Source organism: Canis lupus, chromosome X (assembly GCF_048164855.1).
Source record: "Canis lupus baileyi chromosome X, mCanLup2.hap1, whole genome shotgun sequence".
In the NCBI taxonomy this organism is placed as follows: Eukaryota; Metazoa; Chordata; class Mammalia; order Carnivora; family Canidae; genus Canis; species Canis lupus.
In genome coordinates, this window is record NC_132876.1 from 84,947,379 (window position 1) to 84,956,668 (window position 9,290).

At 56.0% G+C, this 9,290-nt stretch overlaps 1 protein-coding gene across 15 annotated transcripts in view; it reads right to left on the bottom strand.

Moving 5' to 3' along the window:
- KRBOX4 (KRAB box domain containing 4) overlaps positions 1-9,050 on the bottom strand; it is a 42,293-nt gene extending 33,243 nt beyond the window's left edge. For 7 of the 15 annotated variants that reach the window (XM_072815807.1, XM_072815806.1, XM_072815805.1 and 4 more), the window contains exons 1-5: positions 8,263-8,389; positions 7,655-7,758; positions 6,018-6,062; positions 1,804-1,930; positions 1,408-1,503 (exon numbers count right to left, since the gene is read on the bottom strand). In XM_072815807.1, the coding sequence (XP_072671908.1) occupies positions 1,408-1,503; positions 1,804-1,930; positions 6,018-6,062; positions 7,655-7,758; positions 8,263-8,350 (460 nt within the window). In that variant the 5' untranslated portion in view covers positions 8,351-8,389. The other 8 variants (XM_072815800.1, XM_072815796.1, XM_072815795.1 and 5 more) reach the window with 8 other exon arrangements.
- Between the last annotated feature and the right edge of the window lie 240 nt (positions 9,051-9,290).

Genomic DNA, 9,290 nt, shown 5'->3' on the forward strand with positions numbered 1-9,290 from the left:
CACATAAGGCAACTGGACTCGAGGCAACTGGACTGTGCCTCTGAGTTTGCGCTTCCTCCTCCCAGGGCACCACTGAACTGAGAATGGGACTTGGACATTTCAATACCTGGAAAGCCCTGGAGGCAGGGAAAAGTATGCCACGGGGAGAGCAAAAAGCCTGAGGAATCTGTGCAAGGCAGCAGTGGGTATGAGGTTGACGGAGCAATGAAGAGGACGCCGTACCCCCACACAGCCCTGGGAGAAGCTACAGGGAGGTGGGTGAGGGCCAGCCCAGGGAGGCCCTGAGGAAGAGGGTGCACAGCCCAGCAGAGGAGGGCTCTGGGGCAGCCGTCCGGGAGACACGAGGGGTCGTGGCCGGGCCAGAGTGCAGTAGAGCCAGGGCTCTGCAGCTAAACTCCAAACCCCCGTGCAGAGCGGATTCACATGTGTAAGCTGAGGTGGCCCCCGAGAGCCTGCTTAGAGCCGGGGCTGCAGGTCACAGAGCACACCCGGTAGTCCCAGGGCTCTAGACAGATGTCTTCGGACAGGCCCACAGAGACGCCACTGTGAGTGCGCAAGGAACGGGGGCAGACCGGCATCTGAAGAGCATGTGGAGCGCTCGAGGGACCCAGACCAACCAAACCCACGACCAAGGCAAAGAGCAGCTGTGCCCAGGATGGCGGCCAAGCTCCGTGAAGCAGGCTGCCTGGGAGTAACGTCCTGTCTAGGTCCCTTGTGTTCTGAGTAGACACAGAGAGGACACAGAAGACAAAAATGGGTGAGTGGGAGGGAGGCATGGGTAAGAGCTGGAATCTGACATCAGGTGGAGAGTCCAGTCACGTCTGGAAGAGACTGAGGACCTGAGAAGAGAGGACACGGTCCCGGGAAGGCAGACGCTGACGAGCACGACACGGGCGCAGAGAAGAGCATGGCGGCCGCCTGGCCTGGCAGAGCCAGAGGGTGCCAGCAACGCTTTAGGGCCACACCAACCCCGACAAGTCAGGCAGGATAACTTCCCTGAGGCTGAAGAAACTCTGAGCATCAGATGTAAGAGGCCCACAGCATGACAAATAAAGGGGAAGCCTCACCCCTACAGCCGTGCCTCTTCTGAGGAAAAAGCCAATGCCCAGGGGAGGAGAAACACCCTGAAACCTTCCAGAAAGGAGGGGGAGCGGGGAAGAGGGAAGGCTCAGGGTACTGGCAGGTAGAGATGGCATCTGACAGCAGCAGTGGCCACACTGTCTGAACCCCAGGAGGGTGGCAGGTGCAGGCGGCTCCTGGATATGACGGCGGCTCGTTTCCTCGAACCCAAGTCGTGTCCCCGAGTCCGGGGCGCCGAGAAGAGCTCCCAGGCATGGCCCTGACACCCAGCTCTCGCTCACCTCCTAGGTCCCCTGGCCTGGCCTGACTGGCCCAGCGCCCGCTCACCTGGATACTTCCACGTTGGCGTCTCTCCCTCTGTCATGCCGGCCTCCTCTCCTCGTCCCAATCTGAGGACCACATCTGGTTTGGCACCTAGGTATCCTGAGGACGGGAAATGACACAGGAGGTCGTTATCAACGCCAGAGGCGTTCCAGAACCGAGACCTAGCCTTGCCAACTGCAGAGGGTCCAGCCTCGAAGCCTGCCCCATGAGGAGAGCCCTTTGCCCCTCAGCCCAGAACATTCACAGAGGAGTGCAAGCCATACATATCCCGGGGCGGGGTGGGGGGAGGTGTTTGCAATCGGGACTGTGACTTCTCAGCAGGGAGCCTTGGGCTTCACAAGCCCCAGAGTGGGTGACACGAGTGGGCTGTGTTCCGGTCACACTGTGGACCGCCCTCACCCACGGACACCAGGTGGCTGTAGTTCTCCAGCATGACATCCCTGTAGAGGTTCTTCTGAGCCGAGTCCAGTTGCTGCCACTCCTCCAGGGTGAAGTCCACACACACATCCCTGAAGGTCAACAATTCCTGCAACAGCACAGGCCTCATTAGCCCAGAGGGATGGGCTTGGGGAACGGACGGTATGTCCCATCCTAAGTCTTCCACAGGTAGAAGAGACTCAATATGGCTCCCACCCCAGGAGACCCCGACAGATGAGGACAGATTGGCTTTACACAGAGCGGAAAGTCGCCTGCCCAGGGTCACACAGCTCCGATACAGGGATCAGAACACGTGTGCTCTGCCTTCCGCACCCACGTGTTTCAACACGACACTGCACCGCCTTTCTCTACATAACTGTTCTTTGCCAGTCACTACGCAATTTGAGACCATGTAGTGCACGGAGTGTTTCTGTAACCAAAGTTATCGTAAACTTTATAAAGAAACAGAATAGGTGTCAAAAGTATCTTCCTCTGGAAATGCAGTCTTTCGGCTCACTGACTGAACACAGACCAAGCTGGTACGGCCAGAGGATATAAAGGTTGATAAAAACAAGCACACACCTTCTGAACGGAAGGAGCTTCCACCTAGTAGAGGGAGGAACACAACACTTACAAACTCACCTATGAAAGGGAGGGAGGGCGGCGGGGGTGCGGAGGGGGGCTGTCCGAGGGCGGTGCAGATGCAGCACAGGGAACAGAGAATAGAAGGAAGTCGGTTCCGCTTGGGACTGGCAGAGAAGGCTTCGCGGGGACACAGAGCTATGACAACGGTTCTAAACACAGCGCCTCCGTCAGGACTAGGACGTAACAAAGTATATACAGGCCTTGCTCTAGGTCCCTGTTGCAGAGCTCCTGAAACCCTTATAAATCCCCAAGTGAGAAGAATACAAGGAGCACCTCATGTTCTAATGAGGTGACTCTAGTTGAGCTGACGGGCTGGTGACCAGAAAGGCCAAGCTGTGATTGGAAGCTCTGGATTTTAAGCCCCACTCACCTTTCTCCAGATTTGGGAGGGGGGGAGCTGGAGGTGGAGTTAACAATTGATCGTACTTGTGCTCTGAAGCCTCCATAAAGTCTCAATAGCGTGGGATTCGGGGAGCTTCCAGGTGGGTGAACACATCTATATACCGGGAGGATGATGCTTGCCAGTCCATGGGGACAGAAGCTCTCGAGCTCAGGGCCCTCCCAGGCTTGCCCTATATATCTGTTCATCTGGCCATTCATGCGGGTCCTTCATCGTGTCCTTTAATGAACTAGTAAATGTAAGTAACTGTGCCCCCGAGTCCTGCGAGCCACTCTAGCAAGTAATCAAATCCAAGGAGGGGATCACTGGTCCCTCTCATCTATAGCGTGCTGCTCGAAAGCCTGTGCCTGGTGCTGGCATCTGATGGGGCATGTGGGGGGGGGTGGTAGTCTGGTGGGACCAAACCCTCGACCTGTGGGATGTGATCTAGGATCTCTCTCCAGAGAGATGGTGTCAATACTGAGTTCGGGGCAGGACGCCCAGCTGCTGTGGCAGAGAGCTGTGTGGGGGTGGGGCAAACCTTCGACACCTCTGGGGAGAAAGTGTTCCGTGTGAGCGTGGAGGAGACACACGGGAGAAAGATAGGCAGGAAAGACACAGTGGGAAGAACCGGGCTGTTTCCAGGACTGCGACGGCTGCGTTGGGTTTTTCCTTCACAGTCCTCAGACTGCTGATTGTGGCTACTCCATCACGAAAGGGAACAGGAAGCAGGAGGGTGGGAGTCTGACCCGGTCAGCAGACTGAGGTAGAGAAGGAAAGGTCTTGTCAGCACCACACAGAAGCTCAGAAGTTTCTGAGTGGCCAGATTCCCACCAGAGAGAGAGAGAGGGAGGAAGAGAGAGAGAGAGAGAGCGCGCGCGCGCAATACTCCAACCCTTTACGCTCTGGATCTCCTCCTGTCCCACCCACACTGGCCGGTCTTTGATCTGGGGGATGTGTGGCACCCGTAGGGCCCCAACAGGCCACACGTGGCAGCAGTTCACTCAGTCCAGCAGACCGACACACGCCAGGCCACACCGTGTGCACAGGGGCAGTGACAGGCATGTGTTGCCAGCAGGAGGAGTTCTCAGAGCAGCCCACCCCTGCTCACCCTTCCCAAGTGACAAGTCAGGTGTTAGGGACCATGACCACACTGGTGAGCACAGGGCAACACCTGGCTCAGTGGCCATCTGCTGTCAAAATTCAAGATGCACATCGCCGCTGACCTAGAATCCTCACGTCTAATAAGCTACCTTGCAGACCAGACATGCTTGCGAGGAACAAACTGAAAACGTACACGGGGAAGTACTGCTGCACCGTTTATGACATCAAAAGACCAGGGTATCCTCGATGTACATCCCTGGCAGAAGGGTTAAGACATACTGGTATTTCCAGCCAGTGGAATATCGCATAGCCATTTTTGGAAATGGGGTACCACGCGCCGGTGATTTAGCCCTCCGGGGAACAGCTGGCAAGGTCTGTAGAAACTCTTCATTCTTAGGAGTCTCTCATGGAAAGGGAGGTGGGCGGGGGGTGGGGGTGACTGAGTGACGGGCACTGAGGGGGGGCACTTGATGGGATGAGCACTGGGTGTTATGCTATATGTTGGCAAATTGAACTCCAATAAAAAAAATAATAAAATAAAATAAAATATTAAAAAAAAAGAAACTCTTCATTGTCACCACAAGGGGGAGTGGGTGGGGACACTGACATCAAGACAATCCAGGGCAGTGACACAGTTAGCTATCCTCCAAGGCACACAACCGCCCTCTACACACAGCCTGACCTGACCCACGTGCCAAGCGTGCCCAACTCTGGGGTTGTTCAGACGCACAATGAAATGGAATGGTCGCGGAAAAGTCCGGAATGTGCTTGAGTCTCACGTGAAGGAAGAAATCTGAAGTAAAGGGCATTCTTACAAGAAAGAGATGTGCATGCGTGATCTCTCCAAGAATGAATGAACGAGGAAGGAGAAGGGGCATGGGGGACACACAAGAATTAGTGTGTACCCTTTGTCAAACAAGGCTTTTGTCTGAATTTTTTTTACCGTATGGACAAATCATTCGGCAGTGCTCAATTCAGCTTATTAACGCCCTATTCAGAACATGTTTCTAGAATCTTGGTATCCGTGTTGTCAAGTGCATCGGGAATGTAACTTACTTTCTGTGACATCTTTATCAAACCTAAGGTGAAGTGGCTTCACAGAACCGACTGGACTCATTTTCGACTTTCAACATCCTGGAAAAGCCGGACACAGGAACTATCTGGTCTCTTTTTTTTTTTCACATTCTGGGAAAGGAGTAATCAGTGTAGGATTTGGGACAGCCAATTAAAGTGTGAATACCTTAGACCCAAAATCCAACCTCCAGGTGAGGATACATAACCCCCCCCCCCCCCCGCACTGTTGAGCACACACATAAAGAGTCATCCAAGAGGCACCATATACAACAGAAAAAGAACGTTCAAAACCTGAATACGCAAACAGAGCAAGAGTTGGATGATACATCCCTAGCACTGCAGAGTAACGGAAATCATCTTTCTGTGCTGAGGAGGAACACCATCCAGAAAATAACCAGGCAGGAAAAGAAGATGGGAGCGGGGCTCGGATGGCACTTGTGCAAAAACACCCACCCGACACGGCCGACGGACCCGTTCTCAGCAAGTGAACCTGACGGAAATGCAGCCACCCCACACCATCCCGAAACTATTACCAGTGGGGAGTCTGAGGAGAAACGTGGCACCGGGGGCAGAAGGAACAGGGGCATTCGGACTATTCTTTAACGCACAGAATGTCAGGCATGGCTTTCCTTTCGCCATTTTGAACATAATGAAAAAGCAAACAGGTGGAAGGTGGAAATGGAGACACGGGAAGAGCACACGAGTCTATGGACCGGAACGAGCTTCCCCGAGAAGTAAAAGAAAACGGAGGAGGCACGTTTCCCAGAGGAAGAAGTCTGACAAGAATGCTCACTCTCTTGCTGTCTTCTCTTGTTTTATTGTGTTTAGTTTCTATGGGGAGGGGAAGGATCAGGGAAACCATAGGTGGATCAGAGCCTGAAGAGAAAGCAGCCACAGCTGAGGGGAGGGACCGATTTGTTAAGGTTACAGTGCAGATCCCCCAAAGCTGCCTCAAGTCCACTGGAAACAAAGGAGGGGGTAAAGAGGAACTCACCTGGGCCGTGGCCATCTCGGTCTGCCCTGGACAAAGGGCGGAGATCTAGGGAGACAGAATGAGGGGCTCAAGATCAGGGTGCTCAGCCAGGAGACCATCCCCACCAGCCTAATAACAATCACCCTTGCGTCCTGGGGAGAATGACGTGCAAACGTGCCTGGGACCTCCAGCCCGGTCCCTTGGGACGTGGATAAGCCCACGACTTGTGTTTACGGGCTTCCAAAACGAATTTTGTTTCATTTCTCCACATATTTAGAAGCAGATTAAGAAAAAGCAAGTGCAACGCAAGCTCATTTGTTCACCGTTACATGCATACTGATGAGCAGCAGCATACGAGAGCATTTATTAAAATGGCTGACATTGGTTTTCTTGGACGGGGGATTTCACTTTTCTGCTTTTCTTTACTTGCGTTTTTGAACGTGAACATCATTACTCATAAGATGCAAATGAGGAATGATTACACTGAGCCTCGGAGGTGACAGACCCCGAGCAGAGTCTGGGGGACAGTGACATCTGGCTGGCTGTGGTTTGCAGGTGGAGAGAAACCAGGGCTGGAGAAGGGGCAGGGAGGGGAGGCAGGGCGCAGGGAGGGAGGGGAGGAGCCCAGCACTGGTCATTCCACGAGGAGCTGGAAACCACCGACCTTGGCACCCTGCACTGCACACGCTGCCCTTCGCTGGCCCGCCTCCACCGCATTCCTGGCTCCTGACTTCCTCCTTTCCCAGGAGGTCCATTCAACGGCCTGTTCTTCCCTGCTCTGCAGTTTCAAAAGGAGTCTCCGCAAGGAGCTTCTGCACAGAGTAGCTGCTGTCACCACAGCACACACACCCCCCCTCCCGCCAGGCAGGCAGCCTCGGGACAACAGGGTTCGGCTCCGTGCAGCTTCACAACTCACGCCCTCAGGTCCAATGACAGCAGCACCATAACGAGGTAGCAGAACCAGAAGACGGCGTACCTCCAGACTGATTACAGATTTTGCCAAGTAAAAAAGAAACCGATACAAAACTATTGTACGCTTTAGCCAGACTAGAGGGAAAACCCACATTTCTGCTAGAGGTGGGTGGGATGTTCACACTCTAGGGCTGACGCATTCCAGAAACAGCCAATGGAAAAGAGGGGAGCATTATGTGTGTCTAGCGTCAGGAGACCAGAAACTCTTGTGAGGCTGGCAGTGATCCTCGTGACCCTGCCCCTGCCCGTGCAGGACTGTAGCGGGCCACCTGCCTCCTGGCAGCATCCCTCCATCCACCTGTACACATCACCTCTCTCCTCTGATGGGGTTCAACTGCCCACCGTCACATGCTGAGCATGCTCTCTCCCAGGGGGAGCAGGGACAGGGGCCACTCCAGGTCTAGCTTTTCTTGGATCGGCTGTCCTTCAGCCTTCACCCTCTGCCCTACGGTCCGGGTCTGTCCTGTGAGCCTGTACTCCCCACTCTGGGTTCTGGATCTGTCCTGAGAGCCTGCATCCTCTGCCCTGGGCTCTGGGTCTGGGCTGAAGTTCCTCCTCCTAAGCCTTTCAGAAGAGCTCTCTTGCTCCTAAGGATGCAGGACCAAAGGATTCAGAGACGACAAACGCATCTCAGCTAGGACCATCAACTGCAGCACCCCATCTGTGCCTCTGACGCTGGAACTCACCTTCCGAGGCCTCAGACTGGCTCTTCTGTAGACCAGGAAGCTCAGGTGCAGGTGAGCTGGAATCTGCAGTTGGTGAGCAGTGGTCTCAGCGCTGCAACCTGATCCTGGAAGGAAGGACCAAACAGGAGATGCAATTAGCAACCCCTTCACCCTATGGCGTGAAGTTGAGGAAAACTCAAATGTTCTCCTTTATGGAAGGAAGCACAAGGCCTCGTCTGAGTCTGGAGAGTGACGCTTAGTAGGGCCCCAATTATCACCAGACAAGGACCTGACCACACACTTCCTTCATAAAAGCCCCCCCCCCGCAGCCCCCCCCTTCTGAAATGAAACTGCCCTGTCCCTTTCATTCACGGTGAAAATGTCAGTGCCCGCAATATGCCTGTTCTGCGTGTTGCAGACAGGTAGACACATCAGGGAACCAAAGAATCAGAGTTCCCCGCCCTTGTGGTGGAGCTCTATTCTACCAGTGAAGGCAGGCAGCAAGCAGCAAACGCGATCACCTTCGGGAGGGTGGGAGGGAACGTTAGTTAGAAAGGCCTAAGGGCTGGCGGGCGGGTTGGGGCGGGGCGGGGCGGGGGTGGTGGCTAGAAGGATCCGCAGGGGTTTACTAGCTGTGTGACTTTGGACAGGATTCCGAGCCTTTCTGTTCTTGCTTTCTCGCGACGAAGATAACGGTAACACCTGCTCACAGGCCATCGCGAAGATGACCGTGACCCCCAAGGGCGCCTTGCACTTACTAGGCCCTCAGCAAAGTCACTGACTGTGTCACTCGGCGTCGCCCGCGACGCGCCGCCCACACTCACCCCTCGGCCCCGGGCCCCCGAGCCCTCAGAGGACGCGAACCCATCACCCCGCCCTCCCCTCCGGCCCGTGTCCGCTCCGCCTCCCCGTACTTGGCTACCAGAACCCGCCAGTCCGGGCGGATAACAACAACCGGCGCGACCTCGCACCGCCCTCGGGTCGGCGGAGCACTTCCGCTCCCGTCGCCCCGCAGCCCGAGGTCGGAGCGCCGCGCACGCGCACGATCGGCTTTGGGAAGGAGGGGGGCGCTGCTGCCAGTGCCCAAGATGGCGCGCGTCGCGGGCAGCGATTCTGCCCCGGTTTGTTCGCGCCGCCAACAGCGGTTCGTGCAACCATTTTCGGCGCACATCAGGCCGGCGCGGGGGCCGGGGTGGGGGTGGGGTGGCGTCTCCCGTCGGCGAGGCGCCAGCGGAGGCTGTCAGGGGCCCCGGTCCCACCGCCTTCGAGGCCGAAGCGCCCTCTGTCGCGCCGCTCTGCTGCGCAACCTCCGTCTCCCAAAGCCGCGCTGTCCGCTTCCTTGGGCTCTCAGAATAAGAAACGGTAGTGGCGCCTGCTGCGGTCCTCAGCGGCACATGGGCGCGGCCATCTTGGGGGCGGGGCCGCTCCCTGGGCGCCATATGCTTCCCAGGCCCAGGGGTCAGAGAGCAGGGGTCAGGCCCAGTTGCGGGAAGTGGCCCGGAGGAGGGCTCGGGAGCAAGCTGCAGGGCCACTCCCACGCGCAGACTGAGAAACCCCGATGCCGGATTCTCCTGAAATAAATCCCGTGGCCCCAGTCAGGCATCCCGGGCGTCCGGGGAGACTGGTTTTTGCTTTTGGACAACATTGCCTAACGTAA